The sequence below is a fragment of the Sus scrofa genome, chromosome 6, assembly GCF_000003025.6.
Source record: "Sus scrofa isolate TJ Tabasco breed Duroc chromosome 6, Sscrofa11.1, whole genome shotgun sequence".
NCBI classification, from domain to species: domain Eukaryota; kingdom Metazoa; phylum Chordata; class Mammalia; order Artiodactyla; family Suidae; genus Sus; species Sus scrofa.
In genome coordinates this window covers 70,738,118-70,764,881 of record NC_010448.4, presented here as the reverse complement: position 1 = coordinate 70,764,881, position 26,764 = coordinate 70,738,118, and the positions used below count along the sequence as shown (strand labels likewise).

Here is a 26,764-nt window from a genome sequence, read left to right as displayed (position 1 = left end):
TGGATGTGACGGGCCAGGAGCTGCCATTCGGAGCACCCGGGCCTGGCAAGGAGCTTCCCCCTGTGCCACGACAGCGGGCCAGCTGCTGCAGGGAGATGCCTCGTGCAAGCTCTTGACACTCTTTTTAAAATATGTGTTTACTGGTGCCACCACTTCATTTCACAAGAGGATTGCAATGAGTCAAAGGTACACACAAGACAAAACGATACAGCAAACGGAAAGGATGAGGAAAGGGAAAAAAAAGACGTTTGATAAATGTTGTTTACTTTTCCCCTTCTCCATTAAAACCCATTTTCAGCAAACTGGAAAAACTAAACCATTTATACATATGATCAACCTGCATGCCCGATTCTGTTAGCAGCTCCTCCCTTCAAGCTGGAAAAGGCAGCCCTGCCCCTAGAGATGCCCCTCCTGTGGCCCAAGTGGATGGTGGCAGACACACCGAGAAAGGCCTCCTGATGCCAGCCCAAGGTGACGCCCCAAAGACCCTATGAGCACAAGCAGGAGAGCGGGGCTGCCAGGGTCCCCAAAGGCAAGAGGTCACAAAGGTGGTGGCACATCTTCTTCCCAACGGGGACAATTATCCAGACACCCCCTCCACATCCACGGGGGCAGGAGTGCGCTGCTCTCTGACCGGGTGTCAGGCAGCAGTCCTGTGAAGACCCACCGAGAGAATCCCTCCGTGTCGGCCCATCTCCAGACCGTGCAGACGAACTCACAATGGCAGCGAGAAGATTTGTGGAGCAACAGGCATAAATCTTGGCTATAACTACAAACCATAAAAGAAAGGAGCGCCGCTGGGAGGGGAGGCGGGAGGGCGGCAAGTGCGTCCTTCCCCAAAGCACCACTTCATCTTCCCTCGGCTTCTCACGGCCAGAAGTGGGATCAACTACAAGACCGTATTTTTCAAACCCAAACTGGTCTGCGTGGCTTGACAATGGGCTAAAATACTTTAAACTGAAGTTATCCTGGGAAATGTCCTACGCACGACACTTGGTGGTTTGCAAACTGGGGACCGTGGGTTTGCCACATGGATGAGCCGTCTTTTAGGGCACACCTGAAAAGCAGCTTTGGAGTGGAAATTCTTTCAAATAGGATAATGACTGATTTATTTTTTCGGCCTCGCCTGTGGCATGTGGAAGTTCATGGGCCAGGGATCAAACCAGAGCCACAGCTGTAACCAGAGCCACAGGAGTGACGACACCGGATCCTTTACCCACTGCGCTATGAGGCAACTCTGATAATGACGGATTTTTAACAAAAGAAAAATATTTTCACTCTGCCCAAATGAGAGCTCTGTGCATCCCGTCTCCTGAGAGAAGGGGTGGGGGGGACAAAACCGCTTCCTCTCAGAGAATGAGGCTGCGGACAAGATTAAAAACTGAATTCCCTCCATCACTGTGGCCCTGAAAAAAGGTAGCTGAGCGCTCAGCCCCTCAGTTCCCATGTCTCCAGAATGAGGACACGGTTCAGTTATCCAACAGTCAGGGCCTCTGATTACAGGAACCACAGCATATATAGAGTATTATCATGAAAGCCAGGAACCCCAAGTATAAACAAAGCTGAATAACGATTTCAAATTCCATTTCCCTAATTATTACCCCTAAGAGTTTCGATTCGTCTAATAATTATTTGTAAAAGGATACCTTAAAACTGAAAAAACCACCTCTTCATTTACCTGAAAGAGGAAAAGAACTTAAAGGGCACCGCCTCGTCTACTCAATAAACCTTCTCAGTCTGTAATAGGAAGGACAGAGGAGGAAGAGGCAGCAATTTCAAAATCGGTAAGTAGCCTACAGATTATAGCAAAGCCACCCAGAGACGGAACGAGACGTTTCTCAAGTTCATCCATTTCAGCATTTAGTTCTCACCCGCTTCCTTCCCGGAGCGGCAGGGCAGGCGGGCATCTCAGGCACCCTCCCAACAAGGGGTGTCAGTGTTAGAAGAGCAGCCTCTTCCTCGGCTGCTCAGAGGGAAGCCCACGTTTTCTGCTATCTGAGGAGCCCAGAGTTGGGGCACACGACAACATCCGTCAGAGGTGCACGCTGAGACCCACCTCTGGGTGTTTACACCTGATGGGTCCCGGTTTCTCAGTAGCAGCTGTGAGGGGTGCCTCCTGTCATGTGTTGCTGATAACAGCGTAAGTACCAAAATCTGCAGAAGGTTCACTTTTTACAATAAATAAATAGATTTAGGATTATCCCTGTGTCATCCCCAGTCACCTGCCTCCAGACTGACTCTGAGTGGGCAACACAGGTGGAAATTACAGCTCCCTTCGGCAAACCTAACTCAGCTGTGCCCACAGAAATTAACCCTGCAGACTCTCTAAATAGCAATGCTCAATACTTTAGATTTGCTGTATTTATTTTATTTTCCTGAAATCTTTAAGGAGTAATAGTTTTATTACCCCTATGCCTATAAAACACTTTCATAAATTCAATATTTTTTTTGTCTTTTTTAGGACCACACCCACGGGATATGGAGGTTCCCAGGCTAGGGGTCCAATCAGAGTGGTAGCCACCGGCCTACACCAGAGCCACAGCAACACCAGATCCGAGCCGTGTCTTCGACCTACACCACAGCTCACAGCAATACCAGATCCTTAACCCACTGAGCGAAGCCAGGGATCCAACCCGCAACCTCATGGTTCCTGCTCAGATTTGTTTCCACTGCACCACAATGGACACTCCCATGAATTCAATATGAAAACCAACTTTGGAGTTCCTGCTGCGGTACAATAAGATTGGCGGAGTCTTGGGACACAAGTTGAATTCCCAGCCCGGCACAGTGAATTAAGGATCCAGTGTTGCCACAGCTGCAGTGTAGGTCACAACTGCAGCTCAGATCTGATGCCTGGCCCCAGGAACTCCATATGCTGCTAGGCAGCCAAAACAAAACAAAAAGCCAATTTTATTTTCCCAAAAAGTACTTTGAATTTTATAAAATAAATGCCTGTGGGTTACCTGTTCTATATACGCACGTACATAAACATATGTGCATGAGTAAACACAAAGACATGCATTGAGCATATGAATGTCATCCTCCAGAAAGGTTTTGGTGGGAAAAAGCATGAGAACTGCCAACCCACAGTGAGCCTGCCAACAAGTACACCCAAGTACCTGAACCACAAAAAATACAAATTCAGGGGAGGCTGTGCCAGAAGTACCTGCAAGAGGTCTTTCGCAGACAAGCAACCAGCCACAGCTCTTCTTACAGAGCAGCTCACAGACTAGGTCCCTGAATTCATCAAGATAGTAATGGCCTTTTGATTACCAACCTCTGGTTAAATGACTTGAAAAGCAGAAAGGAGGAGTTCCCACGGTGGCACAGCAGAAACGAATCTGACCAGAAACCATGAGGTTGCGGGTTCAATCCCTGGCCTCACTCAGTGGGTTAAGGAGCCAGCGTTGCCATGAGCTGTGGTGTAGGCTGCAGAAGCGGCTCGGATCTGGCATTGCTGTGGCTGTGGTGTAGGCAGCAGCTGTTGCTCCAATATCACCCCTAGCCTGTGAACCTCCATATGGTACGGGTGTGGCCCTAAAAAAGCCAAAAAAAAAAAACAAAAACAAAAACAAAAACAGAATGGAAACCTTAGGTGTCGTAGGTGTAAGTGGATGAGCTGCCCCAGAAGGGCTGAGGGCAAACACATGATGTAGAACCCTGGGCAAGGTCCTGTCTTAGCCTCAAGGAGAAACCTCAGGGATGTGGCCTCTTAAAATTTAAAAAAAAAAAAAAAAAAGAAAAAGAAAAAGAAACTCAGGGGAGGGGAGGGGGAATGGGTGAAGATGGTGAAAAGAAACAAATTTCCAATTATTAAAAAAAAAAAAGAATTTGGCATACTAAAAATATTAATCCCCGGGAAGGGATAAAGTACTATGACCATCATCCTTTATAAAGGTATGTTATTGTCATTTGGGATTATTTGGATAGAGGAATGAAGGGAAAAGGATAGAAACAAAAAGCGAAAAAACAAGAACAGATGCCCACAGGTTAGAGGAAGAGATGGTGCAAGATTCATCCATTAGAAAGAAGCTGGGGTCAAAGAGCAAAAAGCCGAAATTCTAGTCTGGCCCAAATCCCTCAGTGTTGTAGGAAGTAGGTGAGAAACTTCATTGCCGAATACTGAGGACCGCTGTGGGCTGAAATGAGGGAGCAGACACGTAAACAAAACCGTATATGTCGTTGCTTCAAAGACCCTAAACTCTCAGAAGGTTACTTAACCCGCAAGATCAGAACTCCTGCACGCAGAGAAGTGTCCACCCCATCTTGAAGAATCAGAACTCCTGCACACAGACAATTGTCCACCCATCTTAAGGACCTATCGAGAGGCAAGACTTGGTCCTGCCACGTCAGTGCAGGCACTAACCTCTGTGATGGGTGGACATGGCCCCACACAGGTGATGAGAAAACTCAGGTCTGCAGAAAATCCACAGGCGGTTTTGAACAGGGCTGGGAGAAGCAGTCTTACTGGGGAGCTGTGTCAAAATTCCCTGCCATGGGAGGCAGAGCTCAGTGAACAAAGTTTTAAAGAAAAAGCAATCGGCCATTTTATCTCTGGCAAGGAGTTTTGTCATCAATAATCAGAGAATTGCAACTGAGAGTGTACACAATTTATCAAGACCAGTCAGGGTGGTGCCACTGCCACTGGAGTTGACTCCTGCTGCACTGCTGCTGCAGTACAAATGTTACTTCCACCTTTTTTTTTTTTTTTTTTTTTGGTCTTTTTAGGGCCACACTCTCGGCACATGGAGGTTCCCAGGCTAGGGGTCAAATCTGAGCTGTAGCCACCGGCCTACACCATAACCACGCCAGATCTGAGCCATGTCTGCGACCTACACCACGGCTCAAGGCAACGCTGGATCTTTAACCCACTGAGTGAGGCCAGGGATCGAACCTGCGTCCTCACAGATGCTAGTCAGATTTATTTCTGCTGAGCCACAACGGGAACTCCACTTCCAACATTTTTAATTTATCTTTCCCTTTTCTTTTCCAAGATGTCACTACAAATCAGACACTAAGGACCTGCACATTCTGCTGATGTTGTTTTTGGAGGAAAAGTTGGGGGTTAGGGAGTGTAGGGCCTCAGGGGTGTGTGTGTGTGTGTGTGTGTTTCAGGGGAAATTTTCCACTATGATTGTTTTACTAAAGTGATTATTGTTTGTTTGGTTAAAAAATGAAAGAAAGAAAGAAAAGAAAAAGTCTATTCACCAATCTCTAGCCTGAGGACATCATGACATTACACTACTATGGCCAGAGTTGCTGGGTTGGTTTTATTGGGAGGTGAAGAGGATTGAAGGGGCAAGAGAAGGTAACGTGCAGTGTCACTATTTGGCTGGAATCAAGACAGGATGGCTAGCAACACAAATGCATCAATTAGAGACTCTATGACTATACTTATCAACTCAAAATCATTAGCCAGCTTTTATGGTCCAGAGAGGACAGATATAAAAATCAGGCCCGAGGAGTTCCCGTCGTGGTGCAGCGGGAACAAATCTGACTAGTATCCATGAGGATGCGGATTCGATCCCTGGCCTGGCTCAGTGGGTCAGAGATCCGGCGTTGCTATGAGCTGTGGTGTAGGTCACAAATGCAGCCTGGATCCTGAGTTGCTGTGGCTGTGGTGCAGGCTGGCAGCTATAGCTCCGTTTCGACCCCTAGCCTGGGAACTTCCATATGCCGAGGGTGGGGCTCTTAAAGCAAAAAAACAAAAAAACAAACAAAAACCAGGCCCTCCTTTTCTAGCAGACAGAGCAAAGCAATAAGGCACACACCCGAATACATCCACCTAACAATGTCACTTGCACGATAGAGACTACTCAACAGAGCCTCTTTTGTTGTAAACCTCACTTTTTTAATAAAGGGAAAAATTATCCCAAAGTGATCATCTAGTTCTGAAGACAAAGAACAAGACTATTTGCCTTCAGCATCCCATGTTTAGCCTTTTTAGTGTAAAGAACAGGGTATCTTCCATTAAGAGAATTTTGTAGAAAATACGCACTCCACTTGGTTAAAAAAAAAAACAAAATTAACTGACCATGACGTTTCCCTCAACATTAGAATGTCCCATTCCCCCTGGACCTGGCTTCAAGTTTCACAAAAACCACCCCTAAGTCTCCCCTCTCTTCCTTCTCTGAATAATGAGGGCTCTCTTAGACTCCCAGCCAGGCAATTCTGTACCAAATTATATACAATTTTGTACTGTTTGCTAAAATTATATACAGCCTGGTGCCATTTGCTAATTGTTTCATGTGTAACAAATGCATTTTCTTCCCCAAATAAGATATATAAATTACTTGGGAAGACAGCTTAGCTTTATTATTATTATTATTTTTTTTTTTTTTTTTGGCTGCACCTGCAGCATGTGGAAGATCCCAGGCCCGGGACTGAACCTACACCACAGCAGCAACTCAAGCCGCTGCAGTGCCAGTGCCAGATCCTTAACCTCTTGAGCCACAAGGGAACTCCTTAGCTTTATTCTTCAATTGTCTGTTCCTCCTGAGCACCCAGGAGAGAGCTAACACACATGGCCTGAGAAACCTCCCCTGGGGAGGGCTGAGTGCCGTAGGGCTTCTCCAGCACCCCATGATGCTCTCCAGCCTGCTGCCGGCTCATAGCAGCAAGTCCCCTGCCCCCAACCTGCTGCAAAAGCTGTCGCTAGGGCTCACAGCAGCAAGTCCCCTGCCCCCAACCTGCTGCAGAAGCTGTCGCTAGCCCTCGTGGGACTCCTCTGCCTGGCACCCTCCCACAGCCACTCCCAAGAGGCAGAAGTAGCTCACATAAGACCATACAACTCGGCTGGTGCCCTCATTTAATCAGGCTGCTGCAAATGGTTGGCCAAAAGCAATAAGGGCATGACTGAGAGACTGTGGGAGTTTAATATAAAAAAATTAATAAAAAAAAAGAGGGGAAGGAGGAAGGGTCTACCTTTTAATAGGGCCCTAATTACCCAACTCATAGGATCAGCCCAAATGAGATGGGAGTTTATTTCGGGGGGTTTTTTTTAATTATTGTTTTTTTTATATATATATAAATTGCTGCTATGTGTTTTCTTTCCTCTGAGCAATTATGCAGCAAGTACGTAAAGAGGGGAAAAAATATTAATTAAATATAAGGTAATTGTAGAGTTGGCCTGGAGAGAATGAGTCTGAACTCTGGACCATCACAGGCTACTAGGGTTTGAAGACTGCTCAGGGCCTCCCAGAAAAGAAAGAAATAAAAAATACAACCAACCAACAAGCAGATGCAAAGTACAGCAGGAAAAGGGCCATTTACAGAAACATTAGCAGAGCAAAGGGGCTGCAGGCCTCCAAACACCCAGAAATGAGTGAGGCTGCCAGCTGCTCAGGGCTCACTGCTAGAAAGAACCCCCAAGATTTATTCAGTCGTGCCCAGAACATGGTCCGGCCACTCTTTCGATGAACAAGAGTTAAAGGAGCAGATAAAAATTTTAAGAGAGACCGAGGAAGAAAGGGAGTGGAGATGACGAGAGTGTCCATTCCGAACTTTAGTCCAAAGCTGACCACAGTGTTGGCCTGAGGGGCTTGGAGGCAGCCCCAAGAACACAAGCTCTCTATCCACGGGGCTGCCAAAGCGAAGCCTCCTCTGGCTTTCACACCGCCGAGACCTGGAGGAAGAACCCAGGCAAAACCCCAAGGAGAGAAACAAAGCTGGGGGGCGGGGGGTGAGTCGTATTTGGTGACAGCAGGTGACAGACTGGACAACCGTGCTCCCCTCAAATAGTCCTGGCAGGGCTCGAGTCAGCCTGGCCCTCCTCCAGCTCATCAAACCCAGCTCCCCTTCTGCCTTGGAAAGCCTCAGTACAGACTAGAATGCGGACTTGTTCCTGCCAGTGGAGGGCCTCAGGTCGCCTCTTCCCACAGCTGCCAGAGGAGCAGGAAGGAAAACAGGTGAAAACTACAGGTGCTGCCCTCAAACAAAGGCCTGGCCGTACATCCCTAAGTTTTTGATCACCATTCAAAGAAAAAACTAGCTCTGAGAAGTTGAACCTAAAGTTGGCCCCTCCATAAGATGTAGCTGGTTTGTACAGTACAAGTCTCCTCCCCCACCACCCCCACTTTTTAGGGCTGCACCTGCAGCATATGGAAGTTCCCAGGCTAGGAATTGGAGCTGCATCTGCCGGCCACCGCCACAGCCATGCCAGATCCGAGCCACGTCTGTGACCTACATCACAGCTCATGGCAACAACGGCTCCTTAACCCCCGGAGCGAGGCCAGGGATCGAATCCGCATCCTCATAGACTCTAGTCAGGTTCGTTAGCCACAGGATCAGGCTTAATACCCAGCCAAGAGGATGTGCAGCAGGCCCTGAAATGCAAAATAGAATGAAAACAGGGCAGGCAGGCGCTCTGGCTCAGACCATCAGAGCAAAAGCACTTTGCGAGGAAAACCAGCTCCAGTACCTAGCAGGCCTCTTCCCCATCAATAGCATAAGCAGGTGATGTTGGTAATGAGGACCACAAACCTAAATACGGAAGTCTCTCCTTTATCTGTTCTCCAAAGGCCGCCTGAAGTGGCCTCACCCCGTGGAGCAGCATGGCTATTTCAGACAATCAAGCAGCAACTTGGTCAGGCCCAGCAACCCCACTCCAGCTCAGCCTCCAAAGGTTTCAGGCACCCCACTAATTACCACTGATAAAAAGCAAACAAAGCAGGGCATCACCACCTAGCACAGAGGCTTTTAGTTCCAGAAAAGACCAGGTTTTACTAAGGGGAAATCTCACTATTCCCTGCGAAAAGGAGTCAGAAGTCAGAGGTCACAGATGGGCTTGGTCTCCACCCAGCACCTACTTTTAAAGGGGCACTACCGCTGCAAAACTATAGGATCGTAAGGTTTCTTTAAACTTACACAGTATTTCCATTATTAGAAAATGATACCATATATCGTGGGTACTTACCAGTGGCTCTCGAGGTACCACATTTTCACTTCCTGGAGTAGAGTTTGGCTGCAAAGAAAATCAGAAACAAAAGTAAGATCACAGTGCCACCCAATGGACACCAAAAAACCAAAGCTGTTCCATTCTAAGCAACACACCCAAAACTATTTCTCCTATTTCTCACCAGTTTTTCATACTGCAGGGGTTCTGTAGGGAGCTGCCTGTAAGGGGTAACCCAAAGAGTCTGAATTTAGCAGTGAACATGAAGAGACTGTTTCTGGGTTCACTGGTCACAGGACCTTGAGAAGGCTGCATTTGGCTTAGGAGCGCCCGAGGTCAGCAGCTGAGCAGCAGGGGCTGGGGACCAGTACAAAATCCAGGGAAATAGCAAAAGGAAAGGCTCTAAATGAAAACAAAACCTCCCTTCTGCCATCTCCCCATCACGCTGACTGGGAAAAGCAGAGATGGAGAACCAGACCCAGCAACAGGGGCCCTACTTAGCTTTTTCATCTGGGCATCAGTTTGGAGCCAGGACACTGGTTCCCATGGCTCGCCTGTCACTGAGGACACCAATCCCTGGTAGTAAAGAAAGCCAGGCTTAAATCCTTTCTGTGAATAAGCTAGTGACAAGCTGACAGATAAAGAGACCAACCAGCGCGCAGGCAGCCTGAGGCCCGCTTGCCTGGCCCTGGTCTGTTTCCTTCTTTCGCTCTCTCGCCTCACCCTCACATTTAAACATTCACCTTCAACCCGTGGCTGACCTGGCCAAAAGTCAGAGAAAAGGAGAAAGAGAGACAGAGACAGACAGACGCGGAGGAAATTTACAAATCTCCAAAAGAATAAAACAAGCAGCTTGAGAGAGTTGTGATTAGTTTACTGTTACTGATGTTCAAGCCAATTTCCAATTATCTACAGATAATATCCAGACAAATGCAGCTAATCTGTGGGCCTCCGGAGCCAGCCTCCAGCCTCCAAACTCCTCCCTGCTAGTTCAGATGGCACGCGCCAAGCCTCCTAGGAAAAAAGGACAGAAGTGGGAGAAGAAAGAGTCTAGTCCACAGAGGGTCCCCCCAAGATTTCCTCATGCCCAGTTGCTACCATGCAGCTGGCACATGGCACAGTTGGCAAGGACTCTGCTGGAAGGAGGACCCCATTTCCTCATCCACAAGTCCTATCTTGGGGGCCCCTTCTCATCCCAGGACAAGAAGTAAGCCATGAAACTAACTAGAACCTGTGGAAACTAACCAGAAAGTCCCAGGGAACCTGAGCACGCTCTCCTTCCCCCCTCCTCCACTGTCACTCCCTCCCAAAGCTCCAGGCATCAGAGCCACAGAAGTGACAATGCTGGGTCCTTTTGAGGTTTTTTTTTGTTTTGTTTTTTTAGGGTCTCACCCGCGGCATATGGAGGTTCCCAGGCTAGGGGTCCAATTGGAGCTACACCACAGCCACAGCAACGTGGGACCTGAGTCACATCTGTGACCTACACCACAGCTCACGGCAACACCGGATCCTAAACCCACTGAGCAAGGCCAGGGATCAAACCTGCAACCTCATGGTTCCTAGTTGGATTAGTAACCACTGCGCCACCAAGGGAACTCTGACAATGCTGGGTCCTTAACGTGATGAACCACCAGGGAACTCAGGGCTCAAGCATTTAGATCTCTAGCCCAGACCCCTCCGAGGTCTACATCCAACTGCCTGCCTCCTCTTGGACTTAACAAATCCCATAGCAGATTCAGAATCCTCTCCCTCTGCCACACATGTCCCCTTCCACTGCTCCCTGTCTGGGTGAATGGCACAACCTTCCACCAAACTAGGGAGTTCCCATCATGGCTCAGCAGTTATGAACCAAGTAGTACCCATGAAGACACAAGTTCGATCCCTGGCCTCATTCAGTGGGTTAAAAGATCTGGTGTTGCCCTGAGCTGTGGTGTAGTTCGCAGACGTGGCTCGGATCTGGCATTGTTGTGGCTGTGGCGCAGACAGGTGGCTGCAGCTCTGATTCGACCCCTAGCCTGGGAACTTCCATATGCCGCACCTGCGGCTCTTTAAATAAGTGAAAAAGCATTGTATGGAGTTCCCTTTGTGGCTCAACAGTAATGACCTCGACTAGTTAGTATCCATAAGGTTTCAGATTCAATCCCTGGCCTCACTCAATGGATTAAGGAGCCAGCGTTGCCATGAGCTGTGGTATAGGTCACAGACGTGGAATGGCTATGGTGTAGGCTAGCAGCTGCAGCTTCCAAATGCCACATATACAGCCCTGAAAAAAAAAAAAAAGCAAAAAAAGTGACTCAGTTATACGTATATATATTATTTTTCATATTCTTTTCCATTATAGTTTATTTTTTTATTTTTATTTTTTGTCTTTTTAGACCCCCGCAGTATATGGAGGTTCCCAGGGTAGGGGTCGAATCAGCTGTAGCCGCCAGCCTATGCCACAGCCACAGCAACGCCAGATCCAAGCTGCGTCTGTGACCCACTGAGCAAGGCCAGGGATCGAACCAGCGTCCTCGTGGATACTAGTCAGATTCGTTTCTGCTAAGCCACGACAGGGTACTCCCCATTATAGTTTACTAAAGACTATTTGCAAGAGCCTTCTAATCAGTTCACACACATCCATGTTGGCTCTAACTCATTTTCCATACTGCAAACAGACTACCACTTCAAAATAACCTGATCTCATGCACCACCCATCCCAGTAAACAACACAACTCTGCTAAGAAAAAACTTCTTGGTGTGGCCTTGGTCAGGCCTCCCCTGACCACAGATCAGGTCTGTGTGGCACCACATTCCCCAGCTCGACACACAGCAGACACACTGCCCTTTGCTTCCTCTGCCAAGGGGCCTCTGCACCAGCTATTTCTTCCCTTCCCACTGACAAGTTAACTCATCCCTCACATTTCAGCTAGGCCACTTCCCTGAGGAAGCATCCCTTCCCTGACAGCCTGACACAGTCAAACCTCCCTAGTATACACCCACACCATCTATCAATCATCTACCAGTGACTCTCCAGGGACCGGGTGATAGCCAACTGATGTCTTCGTCCCTCCGCAGACGATAAACTCTGCACAGGCAGAAACTGGCTGTGTTTGCAGATCACCGTGTCCCTGGGGCCCAGGACAGTATCAGGCACAGGCTGGGCCTTCTACAGAATCTTGCTGAGTGAATCAGTGGGCAACAGAGCAGACCATGGTGTGATGGATTATATATCAAAATTCATTATCTTCCCGAGAGCTTCATATTTGGTAAATACAAAGTGTTAACATTTATTTAGTGCCTTCTTCATTCAATTCTCCTAACAAATGTATGAAATTACTGCTGACATGGAAACTGAGGCAGGGGAGGTTAAAGGACTTGCCTGTGATGACTCAGCTAATAATGGTACTGAAAGGATGTGAGCCTTTTTTTTTTTTTTGGCTTTTCAGGGCCACACCCACAGCATACGGAGGCTCCCAGGCTAGGGATCGAATCAGAGCTATAGCTGTCGGTCTATACCAGAGCCACAGAAACACCAGATCTGAGCCTACACCGCAGCTCACGGCAACACCGGATCCTTAACCCACTGAGCGAGGCCAGGGATCGAACCCACAACCTCATGGTTACTAGTCAGATTCATTTCCGCTGCGCCTCATCGGGAACTCCCTGAGCCCTTTTATTTAATCAAAATAATTGAGAGGTTTTTTTTTTTTAGACCACATTTTATTAAGCAACTACCTTACTGCCACCCCATAAATAATAGTGTAGGTTATTAATAGACTAGGCAAAACAAACGCACGCAAACAGCTTTAACATTTAGGAAGCCTCTTTCTGACTTAAGCCAACACTTTCTTCCTGAGATACCACTAATCACTATGAATCATTATCTCCAAGGAACTTCCCTTAAAATTAGTTCATCCCCTAAATAGCTAATATTTGCCAGAGGAAAACGTTTAAACAATATACCATACCAACTGAGTTTCTTTCATCACTCACCCTTTTGCACCTTTTAAAATTATGAGCAATGTAAATATATTCTGCTTTTAAAAATTAAATACGGGAGTTCCCATTGTGGCTCAGCGCTAACAAACCCCACTAGTATCCATGAGGATGCAGGTTTGATCCCTGGCCTCACTCAGTGGGTTAAGGATCCAGCGGGGCCCTGAGCTATGGTATAGGTTGTAGATGCGGCTCAGATCTTGCATTGTTGTGGTTGTGGTGTAGGCCAGCAGCTACAGCTCCGATTTGACCCCTAGCCTGGGAATTTCCATATGCCACAGGTGTGGCCCTAAAAAAAAAAAAAAAAAAAAAATTAAATTAAATATTAGGAGTTCCCACAGCATCCCACGGTGTCTCTGCAGTACGAGGACACAGGTTCGATTCCTGGTCCAGCACAATGAGTTAAAGGATCCAACACTGCCACAGCTTCAGCATAGGTCACAAATGCCTATGATCCCTAGCCCAGGAACTCCATGTGCCACAGGGTAGCCAAAAAAGAAAAAATTAAACGCTAAAAATTTTATAAAGAAAGCTTCCTTCTCATCCCAACAGTCTCCTCTTTGGGGACCCACCACTGACGCTGGCCCCTGACGTATCCTCCTGGGGATATTTAAAGCATTCAAGCAGCACATATATCCCCACCAAGGAATTTAAACAGCAACACTCTCCAAATTCCTCAAACCTTGGTTCCCCAGAGCCTTCTGGAGGCTCAGCACCCCAAAGCCAGACCACCAAACCCAATCTCAGGGCTGCTAAGGGAGAAGCAAGCATTTCCCCACCGTGTGTTTCAATGCACGGTGCTGACTGAGGTCACTCGGACCTTATCAGTGAACTCACACAGGACTTCTTCAACATCAAGCAATAGACTCTGCTCCAAGATGGGGTAATAGGGACCAGATTTACCCTCCCACTGTAAACAACTAGAAAACTAAACAAAATAAATGCCACCACTGTTTGCTGATACCAGACCAGCAAGCAGTACAGGACTGTTAATTCCTGACAGAACATAAATGACATTAGCCCTGGGATCACGCTGGCTTCTGCCAGTTCCTGAACATTTCAGACCAAGGAGGGGACAGGGAGGGACTGGGGAGACAGGCGGCAGAACACAGCAGTCCCATGGCGTGGAGCAAACAGAGACTGCAGTTCAGGCAGGTTGAGTGAGCTGCAGGAGAGAGTTCCAGAAAGGAGGGAGCTATACAGAAAGAGAGCTCCAGAGATCTGCACAGAGGTGCCCTTAAGTCTCTGCTGGATACTGAAATGTGTACACGCATAAAACCAAACTCCGCAAGACTGAAAAAGAGGGAGGTAGAAGCTGCAAGCCGAACGGCTCCCAGAACCCTCACAGGTCTCAGGAGCCCCGATCGTTAGAGCAGAGTGTCCTCACTGCTCACTCAGGCCACTGAGCAGAGACCTGGAAGGGCCACATCTGGCAGGGGGGGGTGGTCAGTTAGATTACCTCTTGGGTAAGAGTGACTCTATATCAGGACTTGAAAAAATGAAAATGAAACAAAAGTAATATAACTACCCACCCGAACAAAACTCAGCACGCTTTAAGACCACAAAATCCAGACCCGCAACAGTGTGTAATTCATAGCATCCAGCATCTAATCAAAAATCTCAACATACGTCAAAAAGTAGGAAACTGAGGAGTTCCTGTCGTGGCTCAGCAGAAACAAATCTGACTAGTATCTATAAGGATGCGGGTTCGATCCTTGGCCTCGCTCAGTGGGTTAAGGATCTGGCATTGCCGTGAGCTGTGGTGTAGGTTGCAGATGAGGCTCAGATCTGGCGTGGCTGTGGCTGTGGTGTAGGCCGGCGGCTACAGCTCCAATTCCATTCCTAGCCTGGGAACCTCTATATGCCACAGGTATGTCCCTAAAAGACAAAGGTAAAAAAAAAAAAAAAAAAAATTAAAAATAAAATAAAAAGCAAGAAACTATGACCTACAATAAGAAAAAAAATTTTTTTCATTTGGTTCAACCTACAGTTTTTTATCTCTTTTATTTATTTACTTCTTAGGGCCTCACCTGGGGCACATAGAGGCCCCAGGTCGACCTACACTACAGCCACAGCAGCTGTCAGCCTACAGCACAACCACAACAACACCAGATCCAAGCCATGTCTGCAACCTACACTGCAGCTCACAGAAACACCAGCTATATTTCAATTTAAAAAAAAAGAATACGAAGAGAGGTGTTACAATTTTATTCAAGAATTTAACTCAGAATTTCCATTGCTGCTCAGCAGGTTAAGAACCTGATTAATCTCCATGAGGACGCAGGTTCAAACCCTGGCCTTGCTCAGTGGGTTAAGGATCTGGTGTTGCCATAAACTGCAGCATAGGTCACAGATGCGACTCAGATCTGGTGTGGCTTTGGCTGTAGCATAGGCCTGCAGCTGCAGCTCCAACTCAACCCCTAGCCCAGGAACTTCCATATGCTGCAGGTGTGGTTGTAAAAAGAAAAGAAAAAAAAAAAAAAAAAAAAAAGAATTTAAGTCAGTTCCAAAAATACAAATGTCAGGGAGTTCCTGTTGTGGAGCAGCAGAAACAAATCCGACTGGAATCCATGAGAATGTGGCTTTAATCCCTGGCCTCACTCCGTGGGTCAGGGATCCGAGGCTGCCATGAGTTGTCTTGTAGGTCAAAGATGAGGCTCGGATCCCATGTTGCTGTGGCTGTGGTGTAGGCCAGCAGCTGTAGTTCTGATTTGACCCCTAGACTGGGAACTTACACGTGCTGAGGGTGAGGCCCCAAAAAGGAAAAAAAAAAAAAAAAAAAAAACAACCCTAAAATTCAAATGTCAAATCATTTTGTTATATACCTGAAATTAATATAATGTTGTATGTCAAATATACCTCAATAAATAAAAAAAGAATTTACATAATCATAGTAAGGAGAGAAATATAAGGTATAAAAAGAAAGCAGAGGAGTTCCCATTGTGTAATGAATCTGACTAGTAGTACCCATGAGGGTTTAATCCTTGGTCCCACTCAATGGGTTAAGGATCCAACATTGCCTGAACTGTGGTGTAGCTCCGATTTGACCCCTAGCCTGGGAACTTCTACATACCAAGGGTGCTTGCTAAAAAACAAGCAAGCAAATAAACAAATAAATAAAGCAGGACTTCTGGAAAAGAAAAAACATGTATCTTAAATTAAAATTTCACTGAATGGAAATGACAGGAGGTTAGATACTGCAGGGAAAAAAAAAAAGAAAGTGCGTGTGCACTTGAAAACATAGCAACAAACTGACCAGAATGAAGAACAGAGTGGGGAGAAAAGATCAAAAAAAGAAAAATATGTAAGGAAACAGTGGCTGAAATTTTTCCAAGTTTGATGAAAACTACAAACTTACAGATTCAAGAAGTTCAAAAAAACCCCAAGCAGAATAAACACAAAGCATACTAAGGCACATCATAATCAAATTCTAAAAATTCATGAAAAAGGAAAAATCCAAGCAGCCAGAAAAAAAGAGAAACATTACCTACAGCTATTAGTCAAGATTAAGAATGGTTTCAGATGTCTGATTAGAAACTGCACAAGCCAAAAAAATACAATGGAACAGTATCTTTAAAATGCCTATGGCGGGGGTGGTGCAATGATAGGGACTGTGAGTACACTGCAGCTGTGGCAACACCGGATCCTTTAACCCACTGCATCGGGCTGGGGATCAAACCCACATCTCCACAACCCCAGCTGCTACAGTCATATTCTTAACCCACTGCACCACAACAAGAACTCCTAAAAGATATTTTCAATATATTTTTATTTTTAAAAGATAACTTAGGGAGTTCCCATCATAGCTCAGTGGAAAAGAATCTGACAGGCATCACTGAGGTTGCCTGGCCTCGCTCAGTGGGTTAAGGATCCGGCGTTGCTGTGAGCTGCAGCTCCAATTCAATCCCTAGCCTGGGAACCTCCATATGCCACAGGAATGGCTCCAGATAAGGCAAAAAGAGACCAAAAACAAAAACAAACAAACAAACAAAAACGGAGCTACAACTGCCAGCCTACAACCACAGCCACAGCAACATGAGTTCCAAGCTGTGTCTGCAACCTACACCACAGCTTATGGCAACGCCAGATACTTAACCCACTGAGCGAGGCCAGGGATTCAACCTGCGGCCTCATGGTGGACCAGTTACCGCTGAGCCACAAAGGGATCTTCCAAAAGTATGCTGTGATAACTTAAAGTAACATACTGTAAACCTTAGAGCAATCACTATTAAGTGGGGGAAAAAAAAGAGTTGAGGTACAATTAAATCAATAGTAAAGATAAAATGAAATCCTGAAAAAATAATCCAAAAGACACGAAAGAGGGAACAAAGAAGAACAGATGAAAAAAACTGCAAGATGGCAGAAACTCAACCATATTTATGCTTACCTTGAGTATAAATGAAACACTCCAATTAAAAGGCAAAGACAGTCAGACAGGGCGGAGAGAAAGTGCAAGACGGAGCTGTATACCATCTATGAGAAACCCACTTTCAACAAAAAGACACACATAGCTAAAAAGCCAAAGGATGTCAAATGATGTACCGTGCAAACATTAACCCTAAGAAAGCTGCAGTGGCAACATGAATCTTGGACAACTTCAAACGAACAGATATTACCGATGATAAACAGGGACGTTTCCAAAATGAAGGCGCCAACCAAGAAGACGTGACAATCCCACATAAGTATGCACGCAATAGGAGTTTCAAAACACATGAAGTAAATCAGACAAAATTCAGGATAAAAAGACAAATCAGCAGGTATAGGAGGGGACTTTAGTAACCCTCTCTTCTTAATAAAAGAGTCAATAAGTCAGAGTTCCCATCCTGGCTCAGTGGAAACGAATCTGACAAGCATCCACGAGGACGCAGGTTCGATCCCTGGCCTTGCTCAGTGGGTTAAGGATCCGGCGTTGCCGTGAGCTGTGGTGTAGGTTGCAGATGCGGCTCAGATCCTGCATTGCTGTGGCTGTGGTATAAGCTGGCAGTTACAGCTCCGATTAGACCCCTAGCCTGGGAACCTCCATATGCTGCAGGTGTGGCCCTAAAAATACAAAAACAAACAAACAAAAAAAGGCTTTTTGAAAAAAATTAAAATAAAAAATAGATAAAATTTAAAAGGTCAGTAAGGACATAGAAGATCTAAACACTTCACTCAACAGCAGCAGAATATGCATTAGAGCGGACCCTTGAACAAGGGGGTGTAGGGAAGTAACCCCACAGTCAAAAGTCTGCATAACTTTACAGTCGAGGCTTCCATATCCAAGGCTCCCCATCCAAATACTGCAGTCAACCAACTGCAAACAGCAGAGTACTGAGGCACGTATTTATTGAGAAAAAAAAAAAAAAAAACTTGTCACTAGACCCGCACAGTTCAAACCTCATTGTTCAAGGGTAAACTATATTTTCTAGTTCATAAGGAAAACTCATCAACATAGACCATAAAACAAATTTATAAGACTTGAAATCATATAGAATATGTTCTCTGATAACAACAGGATTAAACTAGAAATTACAGGAAAAAAAATCTGGAAAAATTTCAAGTGTTTGGAAATTAAACAGACTTCTATACAATCTAGGGGTCAAAGAAGAAATACCAGGGGAAATAAGAAAATATTATGAACTGAATGAAAATGAAAAGACAATACATCTAAATTTCAGCACTGCAACTATAGCAGTGCTTAGAAGAATTTTAGTGACTTTAGAAAAGCTAGAAACATCAGAGCAAATGAAACTCAAAGTAAAAAGAAATAAAACTTAAAACTTACAAACAACAGAGGAAAATCAATAAAAACTGGTTTACTGAAGATTATTAAGATTTATAAACCTGTACCTAAACAGAAAATTTAAAAAAAAAAGGAGTTCCCCTTGTGGCACAGCAGAAACAAATCTGACTAGGAACCATGAGGTTGCAGGTTTGATCCCTAGCTTCGATCAGTGAGTTAAGGATCTGGTGTTGCCGTGAGCTACGGTGTAGGTTGCAGACATGGCTCAGATGCCACATTCCTGTGGCTGTGGTGTAGGCCAGCAGCCAGTAGCTCTGATTGGACCCCTAGCCTGGGAACCTCCATATGCCACAGGTGTGGCCCTAAAAAAAAAAAAAAAAAAAAAGAGAGAGAGAGAGAGAGAAGACACTAATATCCAACACTAGGAATGAAAAAGAGGAAATCACTGAATATTCTATAGACATTTGAAAGATAAAGGAAGGAGTTCCATGGTGGCTCAAGGGGTCAAGGATCCAGTGTTGTCACTGCTATGGCTCTGGTTACGGCTACGGCACAGGTTCCATCCCTGGCCCAGGAACTTCTGAATTTTTTTTAATAAAACAAATAATAAGGAAATATTAAGAAAAACTTTAAAAACAATACATCTGACAACTGAAATAATAGCAAATTCCTTGAGACACAATATGCCAAAGTTGACCTTAGAAAAAAACAGAAAAGGAATACCCTAGTGGCCTAGCAGGTTAAGGATCCAGCATTGTCACTGCTGTGGCACAGGTTCCATCCCTGACCCAAAAACTTCCACATGCTGCAAACATGGCCCAAAAAGGACGGAAAAAAAAACCCAGAAAAGCTTTAAACCTTTAAATCTATAATCAAATAAATTAAAACATAATTTTAAAATACTTAATTTTTTTAAAAAACAAGTTTATAACTAAAATTTAAAAAGAAAACTCCAGGCCCAGGTGGCTAAACTGGTGATTTCTATTGAACAATTAAAAAAAAAAACACCATGGAGTTCCCATCGTGGTGCAGTGGTTAACGAATCCGACTAGGAACCATGAGGTTGAGGGTTCGGTCCCTGCCCTTGCTCAGTGGGTTAACGATCGGGCGTTGCCGTGAGCTGTGGTGTAGGCTGCAGACGCGGCTCGGATCCTGCGTTGCTGTGGCTCTGGCGTAGGCCGGCGGCTACAGCTCTGATTCGACCCCTAGCCTGGGAACCTCCATATGCCGCGGGAGCGGCCGAAGAAATAGCAAAAAAAAGACAAAAAAAAAAAAAAACCAAAAACGCCAGTCTCGGGAAGTTCCTACTGCGGCTCAGCAGTAACAAACCAAACTAGTATCCATGAGGATGAAGGTTTGATCCCTGGCCTTGCTCAGTGAGTTAAGGATCCAGTGTTGCCGCCATGAGCTGTGGTATAAGTCACAGACGTGGCTTGGATCCCACGTTGCTGTGGCTGTGGCCTGCAGCTTCGGTTCTCACTCATCCTCTAGCCTGGGAACTTCCATATGCTGTGGGTGCAGCCCTAAAAAGGAAAAAAAAAAAATTCTCATACAAAGTATTTCACAAAGTAGAAAAAAAGTTAAAAGTTCCCAACTTTTTCCGAGAGACCAGTATTATCTTGATAATAAAACTAGACATAGATTTCACACACACACAAACTATAAGTCAAGATCCCTTGTAAACATAAATAGAAAAATCCTTAACAAAATATTGCCAAATCAAATCCAGCATTATATAAAAAGGGTATACAATCGTGACCAAGCAAAATTTATCCAACAAATGCAAGATTAGCTTAACATGTGAAAAATCAATCAATATAAATCATATTAACAGAATAAAGAAGGAAAATAAAATCAACAGAGCAAAAAGAGCATCTGACGACGTTCAAAACACGTATGATTAAAAAAAAAAAAAGACTCAGCGAGTTAAAGTTGAATCCCCTCCACGAGATAAAAGGGACTTTCAAAAAACCTACAGCCAACATCATATTTAAATGTAAAAGACTGAATGCAAATATTTCCCCTAAGGTCTGGAATCAGGCAAGAATGTGTACTCTCAATATTTCTTTTAACACTGTACTAGAAGTCCTATACAGTGCAAGAAAGTAAGTAAAACAAAGGGGGCATATAAACTGGAAAGCAAGAGGTAAAGCTGTCGTTATTTGCAGATGACATGATCATCTACAGAGAAATAACAAGCAATCTTCCAAAAAACCATGAGAATTATAAAAGAGCTTAACAAGGTTGCAGATACAAGGCCAACATACAAACCCATTTTATTTCTGTATACTGGCACTGAAAAATTAAAAATGAAATTTAAACATAAAATCCACAGCTACAATAGCATGCAAAAACATGAAATATTTAGAGACATTTAACGGAATGCGTAAATGACCTACACAGTCAAAATTATAAAACACTACTGAGAAAAATCGAAGACCTAAATGAAAATATATATCATGTTAAGGAATTAGAAGATCAATATTGTTAAGATGTCAATTGATCTACAGTTCCCACATAATCCCAGGAAAAATCCCAGCAAGCTCTTGTGATAAACTGATTCTAAAATTTAAACAGAAACGCAATGGACCAAAGCTAAAACGATTTTGAAAAACAATAAAGTCAGAATACTTTACACTACCTGATTTCAAGATTTACTACAAAGCTACAGCCATCAACACAGCACAGTGGACCCTTGAACAACACAGGGATTAAGGACGCCGACCTTCCATGCAGTCAGAAATCCACATATAACTTTACAGTTAGCCCTCCACGTCTATGGATTCAACCAATGACAAATTGTGTAGTACTGCAGTAGGCACTTACTTTTTTTTTTTAAATCGATTATACGTGGGCCCATGCAGTTCAAACCTATGTTGTTAAAAGTCAATTGTGTTTCATTTGCATTAGGAGAAATATATAGATCAATGGAAGAGAAGAAAGTCCAGAATCTGACCCATTATAATCAATTTTGTTGTTGTTGTTGTTGTTACGGCCCCACCTATGGCATATGGAAGCTCCCAGGCCAGGAGTCAAGTTGGAGATGCAGCTGCGGCCTACCCCACAGCTTATGGACAATGCCAGATCCTTAACTCAATGAGCCAGGCCAGGGATGGAACCCACATCCTTCACAGAGACAATGTCAGGTCCTTAACTTGCAGAGCCACAATGGGAACGCTCAATAATTTTTAATTTTTGACAAAAATGGCAAGATACTTCAATGGAGGAAGCGTAATCTGTTCAACAAATGATGGTGGAACAACCAATATCCTGTATGGAGGAAAAAAAATAAACCTCAGCCTTTACCAATAAGCACATGAGAGATGCTTAATGGTATCTGCCATTACTGAAATGCAAATTAAAACCACTACAAACTCACTAGAATGGCTAAAATTGAAACAGACAATGCCAAAAAAAAAGAAAGAAAGAAAAGAAACAGACAATGCCAAGTGTTGCTCTGGATGTGGGGCAACTGGAATGTGCCTCATACACTGCTGGAAGAATGAAAAACACAACTTTGCAAAACAATTTATTATAGAGCTAAAAATACACTTGTGACCCAGAAATTACACTCGGAGGTGTTGATCAAGAAAAATGAACACATGTCTTCACAAACACACATGAATATTTATAGTAGCCCCAAACCAGAACCAATCATGTGGGCAAGAAACTCTTAAGGTGACTCCCATGATCCACACCTCCTGGTATTTGTGCCCCTGTGTTGTCCCCTTGAGTGTGGGTGGGAACTGTGACTTGCTTCTGGTCAACAGCACAGTAAAGGTGACAGAAGACATGTAAATTACACGTGTGTGGTTGCAGTATGTAAGACTGCGATGTCCAGGTGCCTTTGAGGAGGCAAGTGGTCACACTGGGCTATTGCTTCATAGTCTTGTTCTGTTTACTCCACATGGGCCATTTCATATGGCCCATCTCTTGACTATATATAGATATATATCCTTTATATATCTATATATAAAATCCTTCAAAACAAAACAAAAAATAGAAAGAGACTGAGATAAAGCAAATTTAGCAATATGTAAACAGTGTATCTTGATGAAGTTTTTATGGGTATCTTACAGGAGTTATCTGCATTATTCTTTCAACATTTCTACTGGTTAGAAACTTTTCAAAACAGAATGAGGGGCAAAATACCTTGTTTGAACTACTCTTAACTCAAGAGTTCAGAAATTTTCCCAAACTGCACACACAGACTTGGAGAGGGATCAACTAACCACTCTGAGCACTTAATATGCAGCACCAGCTCTTAACACCTGTGTTTTCAGGTCGCCCTCTAGGGCAACCACGATGACTCCTATTTTACAAAGAAAACTGAGGCTCACAGAGGTGGAGTTACAAGTCCAACAGTGAGGAAGAGCTGGAGTTCAAAATCTTGTCAGAGGAGTTCCCGTCGTGGCGCAGTGGTTAACAAATCCGACTAGGAACCATGAGGTTGCGGGTTCGGTCCCTGCCCTTGCTCAGTGGGTTAACAATCCGGCGTTGCCGTGAGCTGAGATGTAGGTCGCAGACGCGGCTCGGATCCCGCGTTGCTGTGGCTCTGGTGTAGGCCGGTGGCTACAGCTCCGATTCAACCCCTAGCCTGGGAACCTCCATATGCTGCGGGAGCGGCCCAAGAAATAGCAAAAAGACAAAAGACAAAAAAAAAAAAAAACAAAAACAAAATCTTGTCAGAATACAGGGCCATGCTCTTCCACCCCATATTCTCTTTGCTGTACTCTTCTCCCTTCCCTGCTTCTGTGTTTTCTCGGTCCAAAATTTACTATATCCAATGAACCTGTACAGCTTCAAAGTCTATGTTCTGGGAGTTCCTGTCGTGGCGCAGTGGAAGCAAATCCAACTAGGAACCATGAGGTTTCGGGTTTGATCCCTGGCCTGGCTCCGTGGGTTAAGGATCCAGCGTTGCTGTGGCTGTGGCGCAGGCCGGCAGCTACAACTCCGATTTGACCTGTAGCCTGGGAACCTCCATATGCTGTGGATGCAGACTTAAAAAGACAGAAAGACAGAAAAAACCTACATTCTGTAATAATTCTCAATATTGAACCATGCCTCTGCCCTTCACTAAAGACAGAAATACAGAAATAGGGATAACACTTCCTGTTGCTATGGGCCGTAACATGTACAGACTAGAAGGGACTTTGACAAGAGATGAGCCATGCAAAATAGAACAACACGGGGCAAACACAACAAGAATATGAAGCAATAAATGTAACTCCAACAGACTGTTTTGAAGACAGACTAAAAAGACTATATACCATTATGAGAAAGCAATTTTATCACTTATATCTAAAAGTCACAAAGGACAGCTAGGATAAACACCACCATTCAAGGTGTTCCTTTAAATTTCGAGGAAATTACTTCAGAGCAAATAAAAGACCAACTTTAGTAGACTGGTGATCAACATATGAAAAATTATACCTCAAAAGATGTCATAATAGGGACTGAGGAAAGGCTTAGATGGGTTGTGAGTTTATTGAATGGAATAATCGATAACACACCATGGCAGGCACGGTTCTAAAATAATTCATTTAATCCTCAGAACAATGCTATGAGATGGGAACTATTACTCCTATTTGACAGATGGGGAAAATAAGGCTAGAGAAGTAACTTGTCCAAGATCACTCAGCTGGTAAGTGATGGTACTAGGATTCTAGGCCAGTGGGATGGCTTCAGAGTCCATACTTTTTTTGGGGGGGGGGGGGCCTGCACTTGTGGCATGTGGAAGTTCCCAGGCTAGGGATGGAATCCGAGCCACAGCTGTAACCAGAGCCACAGCAGTGACAGTACCAGATCTTAACCTGCTGAGCCACAAGGGAACTTCCAGAGTCCATACTTTTAACCACTGCTCAACAATGCCTTTCAAAGAAGAAAGTGTCAGTTATTTATCCTTAATCTTTCGAAATGAGAGACGGATGCCTCGAGGCCAACAAATTTTCTAAGAGAGGCAGAATACTGGCTCAGTCCCACAGGTGTGACGCATTCTTCTCCCACATAAACTAAGTTTGGGGGAAAAATCCAGAGTTCTTTTGGTTCCACTCTGTTTTACTGGAGAAATGGGAAACCAGTTCATCAGGACTTGAAAATGACATGAGAAGCAACTGCTCAAGAGAGTTGGTTTACTTAAAACAAGTGTGTTGGAAGCTTACTGTTAGATAGTGACAGAATTTGGCATGAAATATTCAAGTTTTTCCCCAGGCTGCCAGCATATTCTGATGCAATCCCATCTCTACCAGATTTGGAAAGGAGGGCAAAAGAGAAGCAGAGCTGAAAATCAAACAAGTGCTGGCCAAACACCTTTAGGACCTTAGATTCCTTCTATGTGTACAGAGAGGGTAATTTCCAGAACCAAAGAAAATACAAAGGTTCCAAGTGACAAAAAATTTTAGTAACCTTCACAGCACTGGCAAATTAATGTACTAGCACCTTTCAATCCCAGCCTGTGCCATTCCTAATGTATAACATTTCTGATTCCAAGGAGCCTCAGCATTTGGGCAAGCCAAGTGGGTTAAGGCAAGAAAGGAGAGCCCCTCCTCTCAGGTCTCTCCCCACACTCCAGAACTTTTCTTTTTTTTTCTTTTGTTCTACCCACTTATGTGGAGCGTTTCTTGCCCTTTTTAGAGGCTTAAGTTCTGCCAGCGTTCAGTAGATATTCTGTGCGAATCGATCTACATTGTAGTTGTGTGGGTTTTTTTGTTTTGTTCTGTTTGCTTTTTAGGGACGCACCTGCGCCATATGGCAGTTCCCGGGCTCCAGGTCAAGTTGGAGCTGCAGCTGCCAGCCTACGGCATAGCCACAGCAACAGGGGATCCAAGCCGCATCTGTGACCTACACCACAGCTCTAGGCAATGCTGGATCCTTAACCCACTGAGGCCAGGGATCAAACCCGTATCCTCATGGATCCTAGTCGGGTTCCTTAACCACTGAGCCATGAAGGCAACTCCCTGTAGTTATAGGGGTTTTTTGATGTGTTTGCAGGAGAAGGTGAGAGCATGGCCTACTCCTCCGCCACCTTGATCCTTCCCATTCTAGAAGACCAGACTCAGCCCTAGCTATCTGCCCTGTTTTACAATGCAGACATCTCTCTGAATCATGTGCATGGCTACCTGGAACCAGTCTGGGGAAACCCAACTCCTCTAAGTGCAATTCCTGAATGAGACGTGTCATGAAGAACAACACAGTAAGAAACACTAGTGCTAGTCTTCTGCCAAGGAAGGCAGTGAAATAACAATAGGCTGCTGAGAAGTCCACAGGTGTTTCAAGGAGGTGAGAGAACAGTGATGAGGTCCAGGTTGACACCATTTTCTTCCTCCTCTGTCTGATCCTAGCTAAACTTAAACATGTAGGGCTCCATGTAGTGAAGTTGCACACATCCAGCTTCAAATCCAGGCTTAATCAGACACATGACTTGGGGCATGTTACAAACCCTGCAAAATTGTGGTTAACAGCCTGTTCTTCATAAAGGTTGTAATGAGCATTAAACGACATAACAATCCTAACTTGTCCTGGGTATGTGTGCACACACACTCATTAATTGCAAGGTACCCGCTTACCCTCATCCACCTCACCTCAGCCCAGCCCACCTTTGTACTACAAACGCCTTCAGAGGCCTTTAGTCAAACGTTTCCTGATGCAGAGGGTCCTCTGACTGGAGTGGGATTTGGCTTAATCTGTGGCTGAAAAACTAGAGCCCATGGCCGAGAAAACCAAGCTCTGGGAAGCAAGGACGGATCGTTAGCGGTGGCGTCTGTTGTTTACAACGAGTCCCCTTCCTACCAACGCACGGAGAGGGTCTAAGTATATTTCCAACCCTCCAAGTTGGCAGGGGAAGCGCAAAGGTGACTAAAGACGAAGGGGCTGGCAGCGGGGCCACTCAGGAGGCTGAGGCTACGGGGCAGTGAGAACCCTGATGGAGACAGGCCCTGCCCGGGAGGGAAAGACCCGATCCAGCCTCTCACCCCTCTCCTCAAGCAGAGACCCTCGCAGCTCAAAGCCAGGGGGCCTTTCAAGGGTCCCGCCGTTTTTCCGGCCAAGCTCAAGTGTGACCTGAGAGACCTGCAGGTGGAAAGTGGGGGCCCGTGGGCACCACCCCCGCCCCAGCTCTGCCTCTGGAATGTGGTCAAAGAGGGGTCACCAGGGGAGGGGCCAAGCGATGAGGA

General features: G+C 45.1%; 1 protein-coding gene across 1 annotated transcript in view; it reads right to left on the bottom strand.

Annotated features, from left to right (window-relative positions):
• PEX14 (peroxisomal biogenesis factor 14) overlaps positions 1-26,764 on the bottom strand; it is a 134,204-nt gene that overhangs the window by 107,193 nt on the left and 247 nt on the right. Inside the window, exon 2 of the mRNA XM_003127561.3 lies at positions 8,915-8,962. Within this exon, the coding sequence (XP_003127609.1) occupies positions 8,915-8,962 (48 nt within the window). The remainder of the gene's footprint in view (positions 1-8,914; positions 8,963-26,764) is intronic.